This window comes from Triticum urartu, unplaced genomic scaffold, assembly GCF_003073215.2.
Source record: "Triticum urartu cultivar G1812 unplaced genomic scaffold, Tu2.1 TuUngrouped_contig_1199, whole genome shotgun sequence".
NCBI lineage: Eukaryota > Viridiplantae > Streptophyta > Magnoliopsida > Poales > Poaceae > Triticum > Triticum urartu.
Genome location: NW_024111618.1, coordinates 25,859 through 38,811, shown reverse-complemented (window position 1 = coordinate 38,811; position 12,953 = coordinate 25,859). Strand labels below are relative to the sequence as shown.

Here is a 12,953-nt window from a genome sequence, read left to right as displayed (position 1 = left end):
CGGTATTCGGGAGTTGCATGATCTCATAGTCTAGGAACATGTATAGTTATGGAGAAAGCAATAGCAACAAACTAAACGATCATCGTGCTAAGCTAACAGATGGGTCAAGTCAATCACATCATTCTCTAATGATGTGATCCCGTTAATCAAATGACAACTCATGTCTATGGTTAGGAAACATAATCATCATTGATTCAACGAGCTAGTCAAGTAAAGGCAAACTAGTGACATTCTGTTTGTCTATGTATTCACACATGTACTAAGTTTCCGGTTAACACAATTCTAGCATGAATAATAAACATTTATCATGATATAAGGAAATATAAATAACAACTTTATTATTGCCTCTAGGGCATATTTCCTTCATATGCTTGATAGAATAGATATTCTTTTGTTTTGGTTGGCATTTTCATACTTATGTGGATGGCATTTTTCATACATTGGCATTTTTCATATACGATGGATGGCATTTATCTGATATGTTGGATTTTTTGCATTTCCATATATGCTTGATGTCAATACATATTCTTTTTTATGTTGGGTTTGTCATACATGTGTGGATGGCATTTCATCATCATTTTTTCTTGCTGTAGTTTGCGATGAAGCATGATATCAACCTCAACAATTTTGGTGGCGCAGTTAATTTCAACAAGTGTTTGGATGTGAACGTGAACCCATCTTACCCTCCGTAGGTATTGTTTGCATGACTAGCATGCTATTTTTTGACACGCGAAATCGTGGGCTATGTGAAACTAGAATATAGTGTGTGCTGGTGATGGCGTCGATGGTGCGCCTAAGAGGGCAAGGGTTAACCTCGTCGCAGCTAGGAGGTAGTTTTTTCTTTTATGGTCCTTGAATATAGTATTTTAAGGGTCCTAGGTTTTTTTGGCGACTGTTTCTTGTATGATTAGATGTTTGATAATCTGCCATCTCTTAGTTTTTGCTTCTCAGTGAGGCTCCTGCTGCTGGTAAGTCAACCCATCTTTTAGTTAGTGATGACATTTTACATAAACATTTGTCTTAATGAAGTGATCTTTTTTTGGAAAACCAGATTGAAACCTCTTTAAGTAATACAATGTTTCTTCTACTTTGACATTTTTAATCAGATGGCATTTTTAAGGAATACAATGTTGCTTTTTGTTTGTTAGTGGCATTGTTATCATAACTTTCACGCCATTTGTTCTATTTTCTGTGACCATGACATTTTTAGATAGAACATTTGACACGACAGTTTTGCCTTTTGATGCAGGCATCTTCATTGTCACTACCATGGCAGTTTTATCTATTGACAGATGGCAGTTTTATTTTTGGCCATGTCAGTTTTACCTGTTTTGATTCAGGACATTTTCAATTGGCATTTGCATGTCATTCAGAGTTTTTCATCCATCCATATTTTGACATTGCATTTGTTTGTAGTAGTAGCAACTTTTTATCATGGCTATTTCTTTAGTTCACATTTTGTTAGGTAGGCATTTTTTAATAGTCCTGCATGGCATGCCATTTTTTCTAATATTGCAGTTATACTCACCTTTTAGTTCACAGTTTATTAATTTCTTTTTTCATTTCTTTTTTGTGTGTACATTAGGTAGCACAAGAAGTCTGCGGGCGAGAACAAGTGCCCCAAAGCCCAGTGTTTAAGATAAAGCCAAGGCCCGCATCATCAACGGAAGGCACAACTGATGCCTCTGTGCCAAAATCTAGTAGGACTGCCGTCAATACAACTTATGCTAGCAATTTAGCAAGGCTAGTTAGTTTCATGTCCTCCCTGGCATTTGTGCATCATTCAAATGAAGACACCAAGACGCTCCTATGGATGATCTCTTATCACCTAGGAACGAAGAGGTTATTCCAGCATTTTTTCTCTGAAAACGGGTGTTTGTGGTGTGTTAGATGGAGGCATTGATGGAGATAATCCCCAACCGGAAGCTGTTGTTATGGAGAAACATTCTGAACAGACTGCTCCCGTTGTTGTTGTTGTGCCGGAGTCTACATTTTTTGGTCCCGTTCAAGCCCATGCACACATAGTGGATCTGCATGCGACAGAAGGTGTTGTTAGTTGTGAAGCACATGTGAGAGATTCTGCAAATATCTCGGACACGGTAGCGGTGGATTCAACGGTGCGAGCGGCTCCGCCTGATGCATCTGATACTGGCGTGCTCCGTATGATGCCCTTCCCGGAGAGCATTCCGGCACGTCCAGCTGAGAGGGCGATGGATCGCGCGGTGTTCGTCCGTGCGTCTTCTTTGTCTCCGGCAACTGCTCACAGCAATCCAGTTGAGTCAGCTTAAAGTAAGGAGCCGGGAGACGTCGTGGGCAGCAGTGTGCTGCGCCCCGTTGCAAGCAAGCCACCTATTTCTGCCAAGCCAAGGACCAAGAGCTCGAACAAGATTGGGGGTATCTCATGCAGCTTCTAGGAGCGACTTGCTAATAGCAAATCTGTGGAGAAAGTAACTAAAGTTCCTGACAGCACCCCACTTGCACCTGTACAGGGTTCGGCTTTAGAATTAGCCAACATACTTGCAGAATCAAGGACCACGGAGGGAGAGGCACCCTATGAAATTTACCCTGCTGCCGTTCAGCCTTGGCACAGACAATTCAATTGATCCAACCTCTGCCTCTTTTGCGCCTCCTTACCTCAAAGAACCAATGCTCGCGCAACCAAACTTAAACGGGTCTAAGGCTGTCAAATTCGCCGAGCCTATGATGCAAGGTATTTTTTGATGCCATGTCAGTTTCCACATTAGTTCTTTTGTTTCATATGGTTTTTTTAGTATGGTTGCCATGGCATTTCAATTGGTTGTCATGGCATTCTCAGTGTGTTGGACATGGCATTTTCAGTGTGTTGGTAATGGCATTTTAGTTAGATGTGACATGAAATTTCTTAGGTAGATCTTAATAGCCATTTTTTAGTTTATTGTTACATGGCCTTTTTTCTCATGGTTGTGACACATGGCATTTTCCGTTAGTTACTACATGGCATTTTAGTAAGATGTGACTCGGCATTTTATAGAAAGATCCCAATAGACATTTTTTAGCTTGTTCTTAGATGACCTTTTTCACATGGTTGTAACACATGGTATTTTTAGTTAGTTACTACTCCCTCCGCCCTAAAATAAGTGTCTCAACTTAGTACATGACATTTTATTGTAGATGTGACATGACATTTTTTAGGTAGAACCTAATAGTCATTTTTAGTTTGTTTTTACATGGCCTTTTTTGACATGGTCGTAACACATGGCATTTTAGTTACTTCATGGCATTTTATGCAGTTCTTACATGGCAGTTTTTAGATTTTTTTGTATTGATATCAATTTTTATATGGCATTTTTTACACAACATATTTTTACAAGTGATGGTAACCAGCGTCTTTTATTGTTTTATTTGATGAGTTTTGTATAGGCACGTCCACTGTCATATCGCCTTCTTTGGATGAAGCTTACTCAAAGATGGAGCAAGATGCGCTGAAACATAAGTCTATTGGGAAACAAGTTGCTTCAAGTTCTTATCTTTCCACTCAGTCAAGCGTGGATGCTGCCAGAAGTGCTACCCCAGGGACTGTTCGACAGGCTACGATTGTGCATCGCCCAGAATCGGAAGATTGTGAACCTGAAATTAAAATGCTACTACACATACGACCGACATACAATCACAGTCATTCATGTAATCACCCATCAAAGGCCACATCCATCCATCTAAGCATGGTACAAAAAACAGATCGAAAAGATTGTGCGTGGAGTAGTTCCGTTTTACACCTTGGCTAATTAGGGTATGTATAATGGTGGTATTTTACAAGTGTCACGTAGGATAAACGTTGAGGTGAAGAAGAAAAGTCTTGTCTTTTCTCTTATTTAAGAGATGATCTATTAGCACAATATGTCTTGTCATATTTTGAAGATAACCAATTATTGAAGATAAGGCTAAAAGATAATCCATTATAGACATATTATTGTCATTTCTAAATAACATGCAAAGCTTAAAATAAAACGGTCATATCAACCACTGCCACTGTACATGCCCTAGCATATACTCCCTCCGTCCCAAAACTCTTGTCTTAGATTCTTCTAAATACGGATGTATCTAATACTAAAACATGACTTGATACATTCGTATTTAGACAAATTTAAAACAAGAATTTTGAGACGGAGGGAGTACCATTTCGGCCGGTATATGCTGCATGTAGTATTTGTCTATTTATTTTCTTGTCCGCAACCGGCAAATAAAGTATTCAAACCCCCACCATTCATCCCGCTTTCAAAAATGTGAAATATGATATGGTTTGACGGTAATCAACTTCTAAGCCCAGGCTCAGCTGCATCCGCCTGCCAATTCTTTTTTCAAAAACAAGTACTAGAAAAAATTCAAAAAAGCCCAATAGTTCTTTTTGTGATAGATAATTTGATGCGTGAGGTTCGTTCCAATTTTCAAATCATTTGAACATCTGAGCAGCTCTCGGCAAAAAAAAACAAATTTGGGGTCTATAAAAATGTTTACTGTTCACGCACTGTTCTAACCCTATTTGTTTTGTTTTTTTTTTGCTGGGAGCTGCTCAGATGTCCAAATGATCTAAAAAATGGAGCGAACCTCACGCATCAAGTTATCTACCACCCCAAAAGGGGACTAGGGGAGTGCACATTAAAGCGAAGGTACACCACCATTTCACGTACAATAGCGTCACAATGGATGCAAAAAGGTAGTACTGTACAATGTATTGAAGGAGTGATGGTCAAATTTGCTCTGAGATCAACTGAAATTTGACCGATCTGAGGTCTTATCTGCATGATACAATGCACTGAAGATGGAGTTGCATCTGTTATTTTTCGGACTGCAAGGACTTGACTCACTGGTGCTTGACATTTTTCATTTTAATGGAAAAGAAAAAGTGCAATCACAAAATTTTAACATCGATTTACTTATGACAAAGCCACTATGTATGTACGTCATTCCAAGTATTTGTTTTCTTTCGCGTTCAAAGAGAACATAAGGGGGGGGGGGGGGAGGGGGGGAATTAAACCTAGAAAAACAAACGCTATATGTTAATTTACATCCAGACAGAAGTTAAAAATAAAATAAAACTTTGAAGAGGTTGCTAAGCTCATGTTGCATACGCGCTGCCCAGATCGGTATAGCCTACTTCATGCTCTTATACATTTCGTCAATGATGCCCTGGAGAAAGATGGCAAGGAATTCAGATGGATAATGCTATCAAATTACCTTGAAAAGACACGATGCAAAATACATATGTATCCATGAATCGCACGTGTGAATCATACCTGATAATATTTGAGGAGCTGCGGCCGCTTCTTCTTGTAAGTCGGGGTGATGAGGTCGCGCTCCATGTCAAAGAGCACCGGCTCCAGATGAACAGCCCTGATCATCTCAAAGCCTTTGAGCTGTTGCAACAAAATCAGAGAACGATCATGTCTCAGATATATCTGTCAAGGTCATCACATATTCACATGTGACATTGTTCCAAAAATTGTTGGTATGTTTAACTACTACTAGCCAGGTTAACAACCCACCTTCTTCTCTTTGCCAGTTTTGCTCAGTTCTTCCAAGATGAACTCTTTCGCTTTAGCATCTCCGCATATCGAGGCAAAGTCTCCGCTAACCCCGTTCGACTCAGCCCATCGTTCCAGACCTTGCTTGTTGGGGTTGATCACCGCAACCAGGCATGATTCGAAGCTGTTTCCGTACACCCAAATCTGAAGAAATTCGTCTAAGTTAGTGGGTAGCACATGGATTTTTTTTTTTATATAATGCTGTGGAATACTCGGGGCAATGCGTGCGTGGAGGTTGTCCCCGGACTATACCGAATCGACATTAGGAGCTTGACCAAATATGTTCTCTAGATTCTCAACCGCGACGTATTCTCCTTGGGAAAGCTTGAAGATGTTCTTCTTGCGGTCGATGATCTTCATGCTTCCATCATGCTGCCACTCACCAATGTCTCCTACAGTAAGATGTGGAAACGAGCGCATCCAGAAGAAGCATTCAGAGAGACTGATATGTTAAAGACCTTATAATGGCAAGTTAAATGGCTGTTTTATGATGAGCATCCTATTGGCGAATATGTCTACAAAATATTTGGTTTCCTCTTGCCATTCGTGACTGACATTGACATCATACCTGTGTGGAACCAGCCATCGACCAAGACTTCCTTGGTGAGGTCTTCTCGCTTATAGTACCCTGAGAACAAGGTGTCCCCTCTGATGCAAATCTCACCACGAGGTGATTCTTTTGATAATGCATCATAACCCATCTCAGGAACAGACTCTAAGCGTACTTCAACGTATGGGACAGGAGGGCCGACAGTTCCCAGCATGGACATGTTGTTTGGCAACGAAACAAAAGACCCAGCACAGGTCTCTGTGAGACCTATAAAAACAACCAATTACAATCAAGTTAGTCAGGTATCTCAGTAACTACTCAAGATTTTTTTTCTTTTCGCTGAATTCTGTGCAATAAAATCATAATATATGGCTATAAGCATACCATAGCCTTGGAGAACATGAGAGCATGTAACGACACGCAGAAACTCCTCGACATGATTAGATAGAGGAGCTGCGCCTGATAAAATTACTCGCACTCTACCACCTAGTCCTCGTTTCACCTATACGGTTGTATGATAAAATGAAAGCTGAACTCAGCAGAAACATCAGAGTTTAGATCAGAACTGCCATTTTAGAATTATTCTCATTTTGGAGTACCTTGGTGAAGACTAGTTTGTCGAAAATAGAAGCAGCATCTTCATGCTTGCTTCCTTTTATCATGTTCCCTTGCTTGCTGCAGAATCATTTAGTATTCAGAATAAAAGAACAATAATTTCATCACCAAGTCAGAGAAAAGACTTGACTAGAATGATCAGATAAAATCTTACTATTTGTACGCAACATTGAACAATGTCTTCTTTAGGAAGCCACCAGTTGAGACTTTATCTTGAAGTCCTGAATCAAAGAAGCAATGCAATATTATCACCTGCCCATATGGTAGAAGAATAATATTAACCTGCATAATACATTTGGATTTCAGGTTTAATACTGTACCTCCATAGATTCTGTCTAGCACACGTGGAACAGCACAGAATATTGTTGGTTTGAGTTCTCCAATGTCTTCAACCAAGAGTTTGACATCCTGAAGCAGATTGTTTATTGATCAGAATGTGCTACTTTGATAAGAAGAAAGCAACAAGCAATAAACAGTGTGTTTCTTCCATCCTTACTCCACGCCAAAATCCAATTGAGGCCCCGTGGTGAATGAACACCTCCTCAATCACACGGTCAAATATGTGGGCAAGCGGAAGATAAGAAATGTAAACATCATCCTCACGAATCTGTTAAAACGAAATCAGAACCAAAAAAAATGAGAATATATCGCAAAGGTACTGAAAACTGCAGTGAAATATGAATAGCTGCACCTGTTCATTTGAATTGTGAAGGAACTCATCCACTGCTGAAACAATGGTGATAATACTCTTATTAGAGATTAAAACTCCCTTTGGATCACCAGTTGTTCCACTGGTATACATTATCGTGCATATGTCAGCCTTATCCTTTGGAGGGAGTTCATACTTCTCTTCAGCCCCATCTCCCTGTAGGTGTAATAGTAAATAAAGTTAGTTATTCTAGTGTCAGATGGATATAAAATCATATTTCTCACAAGGATGTCCTTAAAATTCAACATATAGTTAAAGCATATACAAGAAAGAGTGTGGTTGACATATTAGTAGCTCCATTTTCACAAGACAGTTGTCTCAGAAAGTGAGAACCTTACCTTAAGCACAAACTCGGACCATGAGTAGATAGACAATCCGTTCTGCTCAACCTTTTCCTTCTCATCAGGGCTGACCTTACCAAAGCTCACGATGGCTTGAAGCAAAATTTGACCATATCAACAAAACATATACATGGCACTATAGCTTAACAACAGAGAACTAACTCATGTCTAACTCACTCTTCAAAAATTTGGTCGCGTTTGGTAATGTCTTGAGTACCTGAAAAGTAGCCCACAAAATATATTTGAAACACTAAAAAAAAAGGTAGATCACATGTAATAGAGTCGCCAACTTCTACATGCACTGTGCTATGATGATTCTAATAAATCAATTAACACATTTGTATGTCATATCTTACAATCTCCTTGGGTGTTTATTAGGAAAACAACCTAATAGTTATATAATATACAATGGAATTACCGAATTAGCACGGAATGTAGAACTCCAGGCTATTCTATCCGAGATAAATAGTCATTTTACTGACCTGGTTGCTTTGAAAGAGATTCTTAATAAACAAAGCACTGAGATTAGCCAAGTACTCCCTCTATTCCAAATTATTTGAAGTTCAAGCTTTGTCCTAACTCAAACTTCTCTTAAGTTTTGACCAAGTCTATAGAAAACTATGATAATATCTATAACATTAAATATATATAGTATGAAAATATTTTATAAAATTTAGTGTTGCAAATGTTGATATAGATTCCTATGAACTTAGACAAACTTAGAAAAGTTTTACTTATGACAAGATAGAGTTTCAAATAATTTGGAACGGAGGTTAGTACTACAACATGCTTTCTAGTATTGGAACATATAATTAAACCAGTTGGTGTTCCAGTGGAGCAATGTACCTCTCCAATCTTCTTCTCCTCCACAAAAGCAATTTCGACCTCTGCATGGCACAATATAAATTCTATTGCCCCAGCACCTAAAAACATCAATCAATGGGAGATGTCAGCATGCCACTGTTAAACAACTTCTAAACTCAAAATTCTAACATGTGAGAGCATGCATCCATGTTCTGGTGCTCACTGTTTCAGCTACCATATATATTTTTCAATATCCAGTGAAACCAAGAAAAACTTACCAAGTGTGTCATACAATGGAACACAGTAAATGCCATGGGCATTGCAGGCCTAAGAAAATAAGCAAAGAAAAACAATTAGTGATGAGAAAATAGTATTTTGATACAACACAGCTAGGAGATTCCTAGTGCAGAGGAATACACACAGTTTTTTTCCACATTTTCTTCTTTAAAGACGGTTAGAAAAATATGAACAAATGTATGAGAAACTTTTTTTTAGCTTTGGGTAGAACAGGCAAATTTGGTGTAGGACATGTAGCTAAAAGTGGGGCCTTTCTTTTGGACATTAGGATACTGGGGGTCCACAAATTGGACTAATGATTTCATAACACTATCTAATGAAGACGGCAACATAACCAAATTGGTAACACACTAACATCCATTGTTTCTAATTTGCCCCACGTATTAAGCATCATTAATCCATACAGTGATGATATGTATTGCATACCTGCATACTGACAACCCACTCAGGGCTATTGCCTCCATAGATACCACATCGTCCTCCCTGCAGATGATCAAGGAGCAACCAATCAATCAGTAAGTAGTTTCTGAACAATACCAAACACTAGCCACACATAATAATACTGAAAGGAACCATGAACCGTTCCCAATTTTGTAGTGTTATCTCAGAGAAAAAGGAGTGGGCAAGATCATGGAACAAACATCAAATGCCCTGATCGCTGGTGGCACATACCTTGTTGATGCCACAGCTCCGGATTGAAGCCCCCACCTTGATCACAGTGTCGTATACTTCTTTGTAAGTCACCCATGTGTACTTGCCAGCCTGATATGAAATTGACACAGGGTAGGAGATTGCAAATTAATCCGCCACAACAAAACTGAGAAGCATTGAGTGCAAACGTATGAACTGAGGGCCATGGACCAACCTTTCCGTCCACGATTTCACGGCGGCCCATCATCGGGTTGTCAGGGTACTTTTCCACAGACAAACTGTACACATGCAAGCAATCATATTATTAGGAGACTAGAATGATGTTTCTGTAGAGAGAATACATTTATTTCACACAGAAATTGGATAGGATTTTTAGCATTCAGAATGACTATGTTCAGCTGTAGTTTGGTTTTCTGGTTTCAGATGTAGATTGGACATAAGGACAAGGTTTGGTTATGAAGTATGTAGAAATTGTGTCAGCGTTACGGTTTTTACCTGTTTGGTAGCATATCTGTAATATTATAAGATGTAAATATTTCTGTTATGGTTTTTTACAAGTTGTGTACTCCACCTCAGTATGTAAATATTTTATTCCCAAGTTTGCAGACACGACAGAGCAAAACAAGGCTGACGCTTTCAGTTTTCTTGTGTGACGTTAAATTATTCTACGTAGCATCAGGTTCCTCTGAAGGCATGCCTGCACTGAATCTTCTATCTAATTCCGACGAGGAGGAAACCACAAGACGTTTCTGCGTGTGAATAACCGATGGATTTTTATATTTAATTTAAAAATCGCCAACGAGTGTCACCGTTACGTCAACAATTGCGTATATACTGTACAAAATAAAAGGCAGCGGTTTGAACGGCTCGAAGGTATTATAGCTAATTGTGGCCGCATTGCGGGATTGTTCGAAGGATTCAGCAGCTCCATGATAAGAAGAAATCGACCAGAGGGAACAACACAAACAGGATCGATGATCTATCCGAGACCGACCGAACGATTGACAGCTCTGTAAATTATTCCGGAGAGGCAGAAACGAAACGAAATCAAATCGAGCAGCCGTACCGGAATATGTCCCAGCATGACTCGAGCCCCGGCACGGCGGGCGGCGACGCCCCGCCGGAGCCGGCGGCGCAGCGGTAGACGGGCCCGGCCGACGGCGCGCCGCCCTCCTCGGGCGCCGCCTCCCTCCCCTCCGCCACCTGCACCAGGTACTTCCTCGTGGCGTCCGCCATCCCTCCCTCTCTCTCTCTCTCCTCTCGTACGCGGCCGACGCCTTCCCCGATCTCTCTCGCTCGAGAGGAATCCACAGCGGATGGGAAAGGCAAGGGAGGCGGCACGGGATGGAAGGAAGGCCAGGCTTGGCTTGCGCTCCAATATAGGAGTACGGCGCAGGTGGTTGCTGCATTCAAAATAGATAGAATAATTTATTATTTCTGATTGTATTTTTTCAGAATAATATAATTGTATTTATTTTATTAGCATGACGTGCGGCGTACGGTCATACTATTTTCCCTTTCTTGCTTCCGTAGACAGAGAAAGAGATTCAGATGTACTAATTCGCAAACAAGAAAAAACAGAGATTCAGATGTAGGAGTAGTAGTTGGTCAGCGAGAAAAAGCGGCAATAACTATGAACAGAGAGGAACAGGTTAGTCATGTTTAATTCTGGGCAAGAGGGGTCCAACTTGGCCAACGGGGCCACTTTGTTGAACGCTGACATGATCACCGATCGCCGCCTTCTAGAACCTGAAAAGCATTGCGGATTGTTCAGGCCATGTTCAATGCTAATCATTAGAGCCTCCTTTGGTTTAGAGGAATTTCATAAGAATTCTAGAGGATAGGATTCTTATAGAATTTTTTTCCTTTAGAGCCCTTTGATTCATAGGAATGGATTCCTATTCCTACATAAGATTGGTTCCTATCCTTCACATTTCATAGGAAAATAAAAAAGAGTCTAGACTTAATGGAAAAATTCTTTTGGTGTCAACCAAATGACATCTTGTTTTCTATTCCTACTCATAGGATTTGAGATACATGTCATCTCATTTCCTACAAGATTCCTATTCCTATGATAATCCTATCCTATGAATCAAAAGAGACCTAGGCCTTTTTTGGTTCATATGATAGGATTATCGTAGGAATAGGAATTTTGTAGGAAATGAGATGACATGTATCCCAAATCCTATGAGTAGGAATAGGAAATTAGATGTCATTTGGTTGACACCAAAGGAATTTTTCCATTGAGTCTAGACTCATTTTTTATTTTTCTATGAAAAGTGGAGGATAGGAACCAATCCTACGTAGGAATATGAATCTATTCCTGTGAACCAAAGGGCTCTAAAGGAAAAAAATCCTATAAGAATCCTATCATCTAGAATTCCTATGAAATTCCTCCAAACCAAAGGAGGCCTAAACCAAACACCGTATCGGTCCGTGGACCAGTGATGACCAGTCCACGAGCACCGATGCAGGAGCTGGCTATCCAACTATAACCGTAAATGTCTGGAGACATTTCAAACGGAATTTAACAAAATTAAACAATTTGATGCAAATTCAAACAAATCGGACGAATTTCACTCGAACTTGTATAATATTTACATAAACCGAATGATTTTCACCTAAACCAGAGCACATGCATTACATTTTCGACATATTTCAACTGAACTCTATTCTAACCTAGTTTAAATGATCGCCGACGCCCGTTTTCCATGACATGTCTTCCCCGTGTTCGGCACAGCAAGCTTGTCAGCCGCCCATGAGCTTCGGAAACTAAAGCTCCGCCTCCATGAAGCGGGCAGCAGCTAATCGACCAACAATGATGAGCCCGCAAAGCTTAGCTCAATGGGAGGGGAGGAGTAGTGGCCTTCGTGGGACCCAAGTGTCGGCGGCCTCCGATGCTATACTCTTCCTCGCTATAGGCGATGTCTGCGGACGTGCCGACATCATCGTCGTGACGTTGGGGCATGGTCGACACAGAGTTGGCAAAGTTGCCCGTATCGTCGTAAAATTCTGCCGCCGCCTCATCGATCTCCGCTCTGCCTGCAGGACGTGGTGCCGTCATCGCTCGCGACAGATGTCACGGGCGGCGCGGCAGGACAAGAGCAGCGCCTCGTGCTCTCCACGTCCACGTCTGTCATGATGCTCGTGCCAGCCACAATTTGCTCCTCCACGCGTCGGTGCTCGTCGAGGAGGCGGAGGTTGTACCTGTAGTCTGCATGCGCTTGTCGGAACGCGGCCTCCTGCTCTTCCAACATCATGTCAGTGTAGTGTGCCCGTGCTCGTCCATAGTGATGTCAACATTGCCGGACGTCCGCAGCCCCCAACCACGCGCCCACTCGCCTTGTACAAAGGCGTCGTCCACCCAGGATCCGTTCGCGGCCAGGTATTGTCAACCCCCTTGTCGATGTCGTTCATGACAGACACCA

The 12,953-nt window shown here is 40.9% G+C and overlaps 1 protein-coding gene across 1 annotated transcript; it reads right to left on the bottom strand.

Moving 5' to 3' along the window:
* Positions 1–4,881: 4,881 nt before the first annotated feature.
* On the bottom strand, positions 4,882–10,911 carry LOC125526642 (long chain acyl-CoA synthetase 4-like). The gene is made up of 19 exons (XM_048691291.1): positions 10,592–10,911; positions 9,740–9,803; positions 9,547–9,636; positions 9,301–9,357; positions 8,856–8,904; positions 8,620–8,696; positions 7,951–7,990; positions 7,771–7,865; positions 7,415–7,588; positions 7,220–7,330; positions 7,044–7,131; positions 6,878–6,944; positions 6,708–6,783; positions 6,493–6,610; positions 6,127–6,375; positions 5,811–5,950; positions 5,520–5,702; positions 5,271–5,390; positions 4,882–5,163 (listed from the first exon to the last, which is right to left on the bottom strand). Exons 1-19 carry the CDS (start codon positions 10,759–10,761, stop codon positions 5,128–5,130), a joined length of 2,004 nt encoding a protein of 667 aa, XP_048547248.1. The 5' UTR covers positions 10,762–10,911; the 3' UTR covers positions 4,882–5,127.
* Positions 10,912–12,953: the final 2,042 nt, after the last annotated feature.

Bases quoted from the DNA above. Each gene is read 5' to 3' on its own strand.
- LOC125526642 (XM_048691291.1), bottom strand. From the start codon at position 10,761: ATGGCGGACGCCACGAGGAAGTACCTGGTGCAGGTGGCGGAGGGGAGG. The intron at 9,804-10,591 runs GTACGGCTGCTC...GCATGTGTACAG, and splicing joins TCATGCTGGGACATATTCCG to TTTGTCTGTGGAAAAGTACC. The intron at 9,637-9,739 runs GTTGGTCCATGG...ATTTCATATCAG, and splicing joins GTGAAATCGTGGACGGAAAG to GCTGGCAAGTACACATGGGT.